Below are 13484 nucleotides of genomic sequence, written 5' to 3' on the forward strand. Positions count from 1 at the left end.
GGAGAAGGAGAAGAAGAAGAAGAAGAAGAAGAAGAAGAAGAAGAAGAAGAAGAAGAAGAAGAAGAAAGCTATCACTCAGAAAGAAGCACTGAGTTGTCTTTCTTAGATTGGTATGTCTAATGCCAGGCTTGGAACGCAGTTGAAATGAAGCCTCTGTGGCCGTGAAGAGATACATGCAATTGTTCCATGCAAAGGTGCTTAGATTCCCATCTCTGATTTCAAAACAGAAGACTGTTTCTGGTTTTTTGGTTTGGTTTGGTTTTGAGAAAGGGTCTTACTTTGTATCTCAGGCTGACTTGTAACTGGTGATCCTCCTGCTTCAGCCTCCCAAGTGCTGAGCTTCATACCTAGCTAGAAGGCTCAGTCTTAATGCTTTAGGAACATGACTTGGCAGCTACAACTGGAAGGTGTAACCCCAGAGACCATCTCAAGTTGTAAGGTCTTAAAACTGTTACAATAAAGAGATTTCGGTCAACAGACATGCTGAACACAGAGTGACAGGGTGACTAAAGCACAGGCCTTTGGAATGATGTATTTTTAGTCATTCTCAATCTCACTCTACCTGCACCCCTCCTTCCCACTTCCCCTTGGGTACAATCTGTTCCTTCAGGAGTTTCTTCCTTTTTGTTTTGTTTTGTTTTTAAATGCATGAATTTTTGTTGTTGTATTCTCTTTGAACAGGACCTTACTATGTAGCTCTGGCTATCTCTGTAGACCAGGCTAGCTTTGAACTCAAAGAGATCCACCTGCCTCTGCCTCTGACTGTTGGGTTTAAAAGTATGCACCAACACACCCACCTTCTTAATGAATTTCTTAAACTAAAAGGTGAGCATATCCAGGGCTGAAAAGTCAGTTCAGCAGTTAAGAGCAGTTTCCAGCACTGACATGGGGGCTCATAACTCCCTGTAACTCTAATTCCAGGAGATCTGACTCCCTCTTCTGACCTTTAAAGGCACCAGATATGCACATGGTGTACATGTGTGCATTCAGGCAAACATTTACGCACATAAAATAAACATAATTTTTTAAGTGAAATGTTGCCAAGTGTGGAGATGCACACCTTTAATCCCAGAAGTAGGAGGCAGAAGCAAACAGATCTCTGAGTTCCAGCCAGAACTACACAGAAACCCTATCTCAAAAACAAAAGTATTTTTTTTAAATTCTTTTTTGAGACAGGTCTATTATATAATTCTGTCTCAAAACTCACTCTAGACCAGGCTGGCCTTGAACTCAGAGATCTGCCTTCCTCAAATATTCTGCCTCCCTAGACAGGCCTAGAGATAATTTTAAAGGAAGTAGATATCTTGTCAGTTATGAAATGCTAGACTCATTCCTTGAGGGGCAGGAACTGTTTCCTTCTCTCTCTGGCTTCGTAGGATCCTATGACATCACCTATACATACCAAATATACAAATGCTTGAGGACATGGAAAATTTTCCCCATAGTCAGCATCCCAGTTCCAAAGGCAGCCACATCCTAGTCCCATGCCTAGGAATAGGCTGCCTTATATGGTAAGAGAACTTTACAGATGTCACTGAGTTAAGGACCTGGAGATGGAGAGATTACTTAAGTTACCCACATGAGCCCAAGGTAATCATGATCTTTATAAGCAAAAGGAGGCAGAAGGGTCAAAGGGGGAGAAGACCATATGAGAACAGAGTAGGAGAGACCTTATTGATGGTTTTCAAGAAGTGTGAGGCCTTTGAAAATTGTCAAAGGAAAAGATAATGTGCTCTCTCCTAAAAGAGAGAGAGAAAGAGAGACTGTCTCTCTGAACCCAGGGTCTTGTGTGTCCAAGGCAAGTACTCTACGACTGAGCTACCAATCCCCAGTCCTCTGCTTACATTTTATTTTGAAACAAGGCTTAAAAAGTTGCCCATGCTGTTTTAAACTCACTCTGTAGCCCAGGCAGGCCTTGCACTTTCAGTTCTCCTGCCTCAGCCTCCCAGATGCTAGAATGAAGCACATGTACCTCTAGGCTAAACTTCTTGTCTTCCTTTTACACCTTTTTATTACCTTTCCTCTAGAGCTTGCACAGGCCAGGCAAGAGCTCTATTGCTAAACTTCATGCCAGGGCATCATTTCTGTCTTGAAGTATCACTTAGGAGCAGGAGTTATCTTTGCTGTTTTTAACAACTGAGAAACCCCTAGGCTGAAAAAGACAGAAGAGTCTTGGGCTGCAGCTGTGAGGGCTCCAGTGCTGATATGTGACCTCTGCCTCTACTTTTTCCACTCCCAGTTCCTGTTGCCTCTTTGTGTGTGTACGTGCATGCTCATGTTGGTGTGCATATACATGTAGAGGTCAGAGGTCAGCTTCAGTGTCATTCCTCAAGGGTTTGGAGACAAAAGAAACAGTTGGTTTGTTTTGGTTTGAAACAGGGTCTCTCAATTTGACTTGAATTTACAGGCAAATTTAGGCTAGATTGGCTAATCAATACAAGCATGTACTAAGGCACCTACCTCATGATACATGGCTTTCTGTGGGTTCTGGGATAGCAACTCAAGTACCCATGCTTTTGTAAGGAGTTCTGACTGAACTGTCTCCAGCTCCTGCCCTACCCACCTCACCTCTTATCCTGAAAGAATCCCACAGGGCTAGGGGTATAGTTTAGCGGTAAAGCACTTACTGACCTTGAGTGAGGAACTTGGCTTCTAAAAAAAGAATCCCTCATGGGATTAATTGACTTCCAGAAGTTCCTATTCAGAGTATCATGACTACTCTTATTTTCAAGTCCATCTCTGAAAGGGTCTGTGTAGACTTCCCAGGAGAGGCCCCCACTCACTGTTCTGACACCCTGCCTCCCACCAGACTCCTCTCCTTCAGTCCCCACACCTTAGTGTACTTCTTGTTTCTGGTCTTCATGGTCACTGGGATCAGCAAAGCCAGCTCTTGAAGCTTGTTCGTGTGGTTTTTCTTATCCTTCCTGTTTGGGGATAAGACCAATTTTGGTTATGGCATCTAGAATTAAACTTAGTTTCTTTGGAGACAAGGTGATCATACTACCTCATCCTCTCAAGTGCTAAGATTACAGGCATGGGCCACCACATCTAGCTTCCCCAAACCTTCAGTCTCATGTCAAGACTGTTCTCTCTACCTTGATTCTGGGACAGGCAAGACAGGGTCTCAGGCATCATGAGAACTTATCATTCTCCTATATTCCTTGGAGTCCCTAAATCTTGCCTGTCTTCCACTTCACTCCAGCTTTTGTTAAACCCATAATTTTTTGTTAACCCTGCATGGCTGTCTTCACACCCTTACAAGGCTCTCAGCCTCCCATCTGGCCTCCTTCATCCATGTTCTCTGAGGCAGCAGCTTTCCTGAAACATAAATCTGACCTTGCCACCCCCTTGTTTCACACATTGAAGGTCATACCATTGAGATGTAGCAATTTTCTTTTCTTTTCTTTTTTTTTTTTTCTTTTTTCCTTTTGAGATAGGATCTTGCTATATAGCCCAAGAGGGACTCAAACTCAGCAATCCTCCTGCTTCAGTCTTCCAAGTGTTGGGATTACAAGTGTGCAGTGTAATCCTGGGAGGGCCAAGTTTAAAGGCTCACAGTACTCTTCCTTTTCTGGCTCTTTCATCCTCACTGAGGATCACTATACAGAGTAGGTGAGCTCAATGTCCCTGTACTCTCACTGTTCCAATGGGCTATGACACTCTTGAAAGTCAGTGTGTGCTTGCTAAAGACCTCTCAATACAGGAAGGAAAGCAGTTGGCTTGTGACAACCAAATGCATAATTCATGAGATACCCACAATAGAACATACACAGCTCCACCTTTCCCCTACCAGGTAGAATCATAAAGATGAGGATGTCCTATCCCAAATTACACATCACTCCACTGCTCCCATGGTGTCTGTGTGTGCCCTAAACCTGCATTACCACCAATTCTCCTCAAGTTGCCTTCAGGGCCTTCAGTTGCTAGCTCTTGTACACTGCTCCCCCCAAAATGGCCTACCCTATACACACCAAAACAACCCTTCTGTTCCAGGTGCAGGTTTAGCTCCACTTGGCAGTACTGTAGATCCAATCTCAGGTCCTCAACCTTGCACACCAAGAACTGTACTGATCTAGTTACTAACCACTCCAACTTTGACATTTTAAACCTAGGCCCAGTGTGAATGGCTATACAAGTCAAACAGCCATCAGGCTGGTTCTAATGAAGGTAAGGAGAAGTGTTGCTTGGTTATAGATGCTGTAATAGCAGGCTTTGACCTACAATATGAGTGGCTTGTTACCTGGAACTACAACCTAACCAATGAAGTCTTTCCTCAGGAACTAAATCTGGCCAGAACCTAGTCTAGAGAATAAGAGGGGGTGAGAAGGAACAGATAAAGCTCCAGGCAGAGGGAACATGTGGCTAGGCCCTGTGGCATAAAGGAGCAAAGAGAATTCAAGGAAAGTAAAACCCAAGCATGGGAGCTAAGCAAGCAAAGGAGACAAGACTGGAGAGACAACTTGGGTGAAGCAGGGACCTGCAGGCTCACAGTACAAAGGAGTTTTATCTGTATTCTAAGACCCATGGAAAGAACTTAAGGGCTTTCTGCAGCAGACACCATCCTTAGTTCACCTCCTCAAAATGTTTGTGTACACAGAAACCACTTATTCTAGTCATTTAAATGGAGGAATTAAGAGAAAAATGTCATAAACTAGATTCACAAGTTACTACAATTTTTGAGGAGTGTTGCCATTGGGCATACTATGCTACCTAGGCTGGTCTCAAACTCCTGGGCTCACATGATCCTTCTGCCTCAGCCTCTGAGACTGCTGGTGAGTTCAGGATTATAATTATTATCTTGGCTAACCCAGAACTATTTAACTATTTTCTTTTTTGAGACAAGGTCTCATATAGATAACCCAGGTTGGCTTTGGGTTTCTTTATGTAGTTGAAGCTAGCCTTGAACTTCAATTATTTATCTATCTATCTATTTTTTTTTTTTTAGTATAGAATAGAGTTTATTTAGGGCATGGGAAGGAGAGTTAAGGGGGTAGTAGAGACAGAGAAAGGCAGAGAGAGAGAGAGAGAAAGAGAGAGAGAGAGAGAGAGAGGAGAGGGAAGTAGAGAGAAGAAAAGAGAAGAAGAGAGGAGAGGAGGGGAAAGGAGGGGAGGGGAGGGGAGGAGAGAAGAGGAAAGGAGAAGGCAGAAGAGAAGAGAAGAGAGAAGAGAGAAGAGAAGAGGCTGGCCACGAGCATGTGAAGAGATAAAGGGGAGGGAATGAGAAGAGAAGGGACAGAGTAGGAAGAGGGTAAGAGAGCAAGAGCTAGAGCCTATTTATTTTTGAGACAGAATTTCTCTGTATAGTCCTGGCTGCCCTGGAACTCACTGTGTAAACTGGGCTGGACTTGAGCTCAGAGATCCACCTGCTTCTGCCTCCCAAGTGCTGGGGTTACAGCTGTGTATCACTATAACCAGCTCAAGATATTATTCTTTTAAAAAATGTTAAATTTTGTTTATTTTTATATATGTGCATGTTTTGCCTGCATGCATGTATGTGCATGGCTGGTGTCCTCAGAGGTCAGAAGAGGGAGTGGAATCCCCTAGAACTAGAGTTACAGTGGTTTTGAGCCACTGAACCCCGGTCTTCTGCAAGAACAGCAGACACTTCCAAACACTGAGCTACCTTTTCAGCCCCAGGATTTTATTTTTAAAGAAGAACTGGTGCTTCTTTAAGCACTTGCCCAGCACACATAGGCCCGAGTTCAATTCTCAATACTACAAACAACAGATAAATATAATAAATCCTCCAAAGCTTTGTCTGGGCCTGCTATTACTTATGTTTGTATGTAAATGCATGAGTGTGTAGAGTCCTGATGTCCAAATGCAGTGTCCTCCTGAATCACTCCACATCTTATGTTTTAAGAGTCTCTTTCTCAGCCTGCAGTTCATTGATTTAGCTAAACTTAGGCCAGCAAGGCCTAAGACTCCTCCTGTCTCCACCCTCATCTTGTACTGGAATTATAGTCATGTAGTGTTAACATCTGCTTTTTCATGTGGGCCCAGGGGATTAAACTCCTATGTTCATGCTTTGCATGGCAAGCACTTTGTCCACTGAGCCATCTTCCTGATCCCATGTATTTACTTACTTGCATGGTTTGCACCTGCAATCCCAGCACTTGAGAGTATGGTCTGTGGCAGGAGTGCATGAGTTTAAAGCCAACCCAGGATGAGTAAAACCTTATCTCAAAAATGCTGGAGAAAAAAAAAAAAAAGAGGCTCTGTGGGGTGACTAAGCAGGCAGGGGATGGACCTGAGCAGCTGGAAGTCATCTTGACCTCTCCTAGGGAGTCTGCTTGATAAGGGAGATAAAAGTAGAGTCAAGGCAACAACACCACTCAACCCCTGACTGCCTGGGACCAGCTATGCCCTGATATCCCTGAATTTTTGTTTAAATGATCCAGCAAGTGCCTTATTATGCATAAGCTAGTTTTAGCTAGGTTTCTACCCATCAAAACCAAGAGTCTATTATTAGAAAGATTCCTCATCTAGAAAGGGGAAAACAGGAGACTGAACTGTTGATCACAAAGATTCTAAGAAGCAATAGGCTGCAGGACACATGAATTTTCATTTCCTTCATGACCTTCCTTCAGAGTGAGCACAGTACCTGCATAGCAGGCCACAGCAAAGAAGGTGCTTAATTGTAATGTTAATAATGGATAAGAAGCGATGTACGGACCTCCTCCTTAAGAGGAAGTACAAGGCAAGATAGTACAAGGCAAGATGAACTTTGAATGCTTTAAAATTGTCCAAACTGAATGGGTGGAGAGGGAATCCAATCCAATCCTCAATCTGCTGTATGAATTACCCCTTTCAGATCCTACAGCTGAGGATATAGCTCAGCGGTAGAAGGTTGCCTATCATGCATGTGGCCCTGAAGGTCATTTCAGTGTTCCCCAGCAACAACACATAAAAGATTCCTAACACTTATGTTCAATAGATGAATGAATACATACTGTGAATGAAAGAAAGGAAGAAAAAGCATTTAAGAACCTCAGAATGAGAGGGGCTATAGAGGTGGCTCGGTGATTTAAAGAGTACTTGCTGCTCTTGCAGGGCATCCAGGTTGCAATCCCAGTACCCAAAGGTGGTTCACAACTCTTTACAACTCCAATTCCAGGAGGCACTACATGAGCATGGTGCATGCACAGATATACATTCAAACAAAAACATGAACATACATAAAATTAAAAAATAAAGAAAAGGTCAGAATGGGAGATGTGAATGTAGTGTAGGGATAAAGGAGTTCCTTAGCATTTGATATCAGAAGGCCCAGGTTCATACCCAGCACTCAAAGCAACCAACAAACAAAAATCAAAGCACATAAGAGCTTGAAATCACCTCAGAACCCTCTGGAAATGACAGGAGTATTCCCACCTACTTCCTTGTCTAATGGTTGTAATGGTTAGAATGGTTACAATGCTTAGATACAATGGAAGGGCTAAACAAACAGTCTAGAAACAATGTTTAGTAACATCTTGTTACAATTGTTCAGAGTGGCTAGAGCTGTTCTGAAAATAGAGAACAATTACCTGTCAGTAGGACTCGGAGAACTAGCTCTGTGCTGACCAGAGAAACTCGAGAATTTCTCTGAACCCAACATCTGCAAAAAGGGAAAAGAATTATTAGTGACCTTTGGGACTCCAAAGTGAATCGGCCAAATAATGTATGAACTTCCCCACACCCATGGTACATTTTTAAAAGCACCTAGAGTTCCTAAAATGGGACATAACTACAGACTCAGGAACCTAAACTAAAACCCTAAACTCTAAAAAGAAAAATCCCAAATCTCAAATGGTAAATTTAAGTTCCTAATAATTGGATCGAAAAACAAAATCAGCAAGTTTCCAGACACTGATCTCAGAATTCAGATACCAATAATGGGATGCCAAAGGCTGAAAAGCAGATTATCTAGCTTGAAAAGTGTGGCTTGAGACCTCTAGAAAGGGGTATGGGGGTGTTTGAGACAAGGTCTCTCTGTATAGCTCTGGTTGTCCTAGAATTCGCTATGTAGATCAGGCTGCACTTGAAATCAAAGAGATTCACCTGGCTCTGCATGTAGTACACATACATATATGCAGGCAAAAAACTCACACATAAAATAATTAAAAAAAAACAAAAACCCAACCCGGATTGGTGGCCCATGCCTTTAATCTCAGGACTCTGGAAGCAGAGACAGCCAGATTTCTGTGAGTTCCTGACTAGCCAGGACTACATAGTGAAACCCTGTCTCAAAAAAACAAAAGCAATCAGACAAAAGCAAAAAAAAAAAAAACCCATGCCACCAATAAACAAACAAACAAACAGATAAATAAAATTCAATGTGAATCCCCAAATGGAGCTTCCTAAACCTATATGTCCTGAAAATCTAATACTAAAGTCCTGGATGTGTAAAATATTGACTATTGACCCTCAAATAGGATTTTACTCCTAATATCAAGATCACAAACCATAAACTAGCCCCCAACCCCCGCAGTCTTGCCTTATACTAGCTCAGGTTCATGTAGTCCAGGCTGGATTCCAACTCACAAAAGATCATATGTGTGAATTGCCACAGCCAGCTCAGAGCACAAACCTTAACAATGAAAACCCCAAACCCTAAAGGAAGAATATCCAGGGTATTTAAAACACAAAAACCCAAAACCTCACTCTCCCCCCGCCCCACAAAAAAAAATAAATGTACGGAGGAGTCAGGCGGTGGTGGCACACGCCTTTAATCCCAGCACCGACTGCTCTTCCGAAGGTTCTGAGCTCGGATCCCAGCAACCACACGGTGGCTCCAAACCACCGTGTCATGGGATCATCATTTCCAAAGAGTACAAGCATTTTGTCTACAGGTTCAAGCATCCCCCACCCCATTCCACTGCAACCTTTTTGTTTGTTTTGGTTATCTATCTATCTATCTATCTATCTATCTATCTATCTATCTATCTATCTATCTATCTTCTGAGAAGGGGGATGCCCTCTTCTGGTGCGTCTGAAGACAGCTGCGGTGAATTACGCCGGAGCGAGTGGGGCCAGCAGAGGTCCTGAGCTCGGATCCCAACAACCACACGGTGGCTCCAAACCACCCGTCATGGGATCAGACGCCCTCTTCTGGTGCGTCTGAAGACAGCTACAGTGTATTACGCCGCTGGGGGTGGGGGTGGGGGTTCCCAGCAGCCACACACAGGATGGCTCACGGCCATCTGTACAGCTACAGTGCACTCATACACATAAAATAAATAAAATAAAAAAGAAAGAAAGAAAGAAAGAAAGAAAGAAAGCTTAGACCTCGCCAGGCGGTGGTGGCGCATGCCTTTAATCCCAGCACTTGGGAGGCAGAGGCAGGCGGATTTCTGGGTTTGAGGCCAGCCTGGTCTACAGAGTGAGTTCCAGGACAGCCAGAGCTACACAGAGAAACCCTGTCTCGAAAAAACCAAAAACCAAAACCCAAACCAAAAACAAAAAACCAAATGTAGCCGCCACACACGCATGCATCCCATGAGGCCTGCAGCCCTAACTTGACACCTCTACGCCGCGAGCAGGCTGACAACTCCAGGCTTTAACATGAAGTCTCAGCGCCGAGGCCTGCCTCCCTGCCTCCGCGGTCTCCGCCGAGGCTGAGAAGCCCCAAGCCCGTCCGAACCCTCTGACCGCCCCCCCCCCGAACGTTAACTCTGGAACCCGGGACCGCGATTCCCACATCCCCCGGCCTCAGCTTCCAAAAGCCGAGCCTCGAACAGGAGACCCCAGGTTCTGAGCGCCGCTCATAACCTTCCCGAAGCTCCGCCTGGAGCTCTGTGGTCCCTCTGCAGCTCCCGGGGAGGTCACGGCCTCAGGGCCGCCTCACGCCGGCTCGAGCCAGCACCGTCCGCCGCGCCACCCACCCGCGTTGGTCACCAGCACTCGCCTCACCTCGAGGTTTGCAAGATGGCGTTCAGCCTCGGCTTCTGCTCCGGCGGGCACTGGGCCCTCACGCTTCGACAGCCCGAAGGGCTCCGGCAGCGCTGGCGCGGCAGGCGCAGCGCTCCCGGCTCGCGGACTCCCGGGACTGCAGAGTCCCGCGTGCCTCCCGACGCGCAGACCGAGCGACGAATGGCAGGGCGCGAGGCTGCCGCGCGAAGTCACTAGAGCGCCTGAGGCGAGGCCACGCCCCTCCACGTTCCCGCCACGCGGTGCCAGGCACCAGCAGCAGAGGCGTTGGGCGCCGAGCGGCCCTGGCGCATGCGCACCCGGAGCCGGGCCCGGGCCACGGCTCGGACACGTGCTCCTGCTCCCGCGCTCGCAGTGTCGGCCAATCAGCTCTCGCTCCATTACCCGCCCTTTCATCGGGCCCCGCCCCCTGGTTCGCCCCGCCCCCTGACCCTCTTCACCTCGGAGGCTAGAAGCTTCTCTCGCCAGGTCTCTCTCTCTCTGCAAGAGCGAGGTGTCAGCACTCCCCCTGCTGGTCCGCGCGTGTCCCTGTCCCGCCCTTTCTTTCCCTTCAGGGCGCGTCTGCTTCTAGACCGCGGGGCGCCAAGCACCTTATTCGGGCGGCTATCTTTGCCAACTTTCTTTGAAATGAGCCTTTGTAGACCTCGCGGAAATGACAGTCCCCTGTAGGTGCGAACAAAGTAACCTTTGGTGTCTGTGTGTGGACCTGGTCTTACAATGTGGCCCAGGCTTGCTTGTAACCTTTTTGTTTCAGATCTGTCTGGATTGCAAGCAGTGGCACTACCTTGTAATTCAAGTTCCAAACTATACAATTCATTTTTAATTTGTTTTTCTTTTTGTTTTTGTCTTCTTTGGGGAGGGCGGGTGGGGGGGCGTTTCGAGACAGGGTTTCTCTGTGTAGCCCTGGCTGTCCTGGAACTCACTCTGTAGACCAGGCTTGCCTCGAACTCAGAAATCCACCTGCCACTGCCTCCCAAGTGCTGGGGTTAAAGGCGTGGGCCACCACTGCCCGACTTTTTAAATTTTTTTTAAAGATTTATTTATTGATTACATGTAAGTACACTGTAGCTGTCTTCAGACACTCCAGCTGTCTTCAGACACTCCGTCTTCAGACATTCCAGCTGTCTTTACACACTCCAGAAGAAGGAGTCAGATCTCATTATGGGTGGTTGTGAGCCACCATGTGGTTGCTTGGATTTGAACTCAGGACCTTCAGAAGAGCAGTCGGTGATCTTACCGGCTGAGCCATCTCTCCAGCTCCCTACAATTTATTTTTAAAAGACATTTTATTTTTAGCTAGGTATACATGTTTGCATGTGGGGAGAGATATATGCATATTAGCGCGGGTACCGCCAGATGCCAGAGGCATCAGAGTTGGAGTTATAGATGGGTGCTGGAAGCGAATGCAAGTTCTCTGCAAGAGCAATATATGCCCTTAACCTCTGAGTAGTCTTTCCAGCTTTATCTTTTTTTTTTTGACATAGAGTTTCATAGCCTTGAACTCAGTATATATAAGTAGACCAGGCTAGTCTCAAACTCACAGAGGTACACTAATCTGTGCGTCTACAATGGTGTGAGTAAAAGTGTGTGCCACTACGGCAACTCAAACTGTACATTTTAGAAAGCTTTCTTGGGCTGATGAAATAGCTCAGTGGGCAAAGGTCCCTGCTGCCAATCCTCCGGACTCTTGTGATGGAAGGAGGGAATCAGCTCCTAAAAGTGTCCTCTAACCTCCACACCCACACAAACAAAGAAATGGTAGCTCCTTCTCATGTACACAGACATGGGAATGTTGTGGAGGGAAAATCTTGAGACGTTTTCTGGCCACCTAGCTATGCCAAGTGCCTGGGGTTAACTGCCTTAGCTCAGAGTACTTTCCAGTAATGATGTGGACAGAAAGGTTTCATCTATTCTCTCTCATCTTTTAGAAATTTGGGTTCTTACTAGGGTTGTCCAAAGTGGTCAAAACCCATCAACTTTTCACTCAATGCTGTTCTACGTGCCTAACCAAGGTACACAAAGATTCCTGCCCTTCTGGAGGCTCCGTTCGACCTGTAACGTGAACACAGTGCCTTGGGTTTTCCTCATTTTCCTTATTTGTCAATTAGGAGGTGGTGGTGGGCAAGTGTGGGGTGGGAGATAGAGGTAAGAAATGGGAGGGAAAGTTTGGGGAAACGCATATATTATCAATTATTTGTCAACTAACATAAATAAATCAATACATTTGTTCTTCCTGAACTCTCCACCCTTCGCTAACGTCTCTTTGAAGTAGCCTCCGATTCCCTTTTCAAGGGCCTCGGGCCAAAATGGAGGCGGCTGGACTCGATTTCCCAGAGAGCCACGCGGGAGAATTTTCTGCGCCTGCGCATTTCCGTGTGCCCTTTGCCTTCTGGTAATTAGAGTTTCTATTTCTCAGCCCGCCTAGTTTGTTTCCTACTCCACCTCCAAGTTACCGTGTTACATCTTGGGAGTTGTAGTCCATGGCCGCCTGTACTCCAATTCCCAGAGGGCTTCGGGGCCAGAACCCGGAAGGGGAGGCTGGAGAGGAGCGAGTGGGGGAAACCCGCGTAGTCGAGAGAGCTGCAGCGCGGGGAGATGGTGAGAGCCCCAAGCTGGGTCCTGCGGGTGCTTGGGAGTATGAGCGGGGGGTTCAGGACTTGGGTTCGAGAGGAAGCAAACTGAGGCTAAAGAAAGGACTGGGTGTGGGAGATCACTGTGGGTGGGGATTGAGAGGAACGGGAGCCCGAGGAAGTAGAAGAATGGGGGCTAGGGAGGGGTCTTGGAGGTGGAGAGAGTCGAGCTTTGGAATTAGCTATCAAGGGGATTGGGAACTGGGAGAGTGAGGCTCGGAGTTGGAGTTCTGGCTGAATAGATGAGAGACCCCGAGTGGGTAATTTCAAGAGAGGTTAGTTAGCCTGGTGATATGGAAAGGCATAGGAGTCGGGGATAGATGAGTGAAGGAAGAGGCTAACCGCGGATGCATCGGGTTGGGTTGCGGGGATTGCGAGGTGGAGCAAGTTGAAGAGAGCAAGTAGAAGTCCTCGATGGTCTAGGTTAGCTTCTAGGACCAGGAGGCGTTGTAGGGTGCGTGAGTTAGGGAGCCTGGCTGTCGATATCCTGCCTTAATCTAACCAAAAACTACCAATAAACTGGACAGCCACAGAGCTCTAGGTTGATATGAACAGATGGGGTCCGTAGTCCTTAGAAACAACCTTTCACCCTTCTAGTCCCAGTCGTATCTAGACGAGTCGTGGTTTATGTGGGCAGTCCAGCTTTCAGATTCCTTATTCTGACCCTCCTTTATGACCTGTGCAAGTCTCTCTTAACCCTCTGTACCCTTATCTGTATGATGAGAAACAAGCAGGCCATTCTGAAGATAGCTAAAGGGGGGTTCCTTAAAAATTGATACTTTTGGTAGTAAAGTTAAGTCCCAGCTTCAAAGCTGTTGGGAATCTTCCTTCCCAGGAATGTTGACTGGGTTAGAATTGCTAAAAGATTTCCTATTCTTCAGTCCAGCCCCCAGATATTTTCTCAAAACCTGACAATAGTCTATGTACACCACGGTTTATGCA

General features: G+C 46.3%; 2 protein-coding genes across 3 annotated transcripts in view; one reads left to right on the plus strand and one right to left on the minus strand.

Moving 5' to 3' along the window:
• The window catches only part of Bhmg1 (basic helix-loop-helix and HMG-box containing 1), a 23999-nt gene extending 10808 nt beyond the window's left edge, over positions 1 to 13191 (minus strand). The window contains exons 1-4 of the mRNA XM_031384117.1: positions 12885 to 13191; positions 12366 to 12540; positions 7530 to 7600; positions 2834 to 2924 (exon numbers count right to left, since the gene is read on the minus strand). Of these exons, the coding sequence (XP_031239977.1) occupies positions 2834 to 2924; positions 7530 to 7600; positions 12366 to 12540; positions 12885 to 12895 (348 nt within the window). The 5' untranslated portion in view covers positions 12896 to 13191. The remainder of the gene's footprint in view (positions 1 to 2833; positions 2925 to 7529; positions 7601 to 12365; positions 12541 to 12884) is intronic.
• Positions 12333 to 13484, plus strand: part of Fbxo46 (F-box protein 46) — an 18330-nt gene continuing 17178 nt past the window's right edge. For both annotated transcript variants that reach the window (XM_031385527.1, XM_031385524.1), the window contains exon 1: positions 12333 to 12510. The gene's annotated coding sequence lies outside the window, so the exon portion shown is untranslated. The remainder of the gene's footprint in view (positions 12511 to 13484) is intronic.

This window comes from Mastomys coucha, unplaced genomic scaffold (assembly GCF_008632895.1).
Source record: "Mastomys coucha isolate ucsf_1 unplaced genomic scaffold, UCSF_Mcou_1 pScaffold21, whole genome shotgun sequence".
Lineage (NCBI taxonomy): Eukaryota > Metazoa > Chordata > Mammalia > Rodentia > Muridae > Mastomys > Mastomys coucha.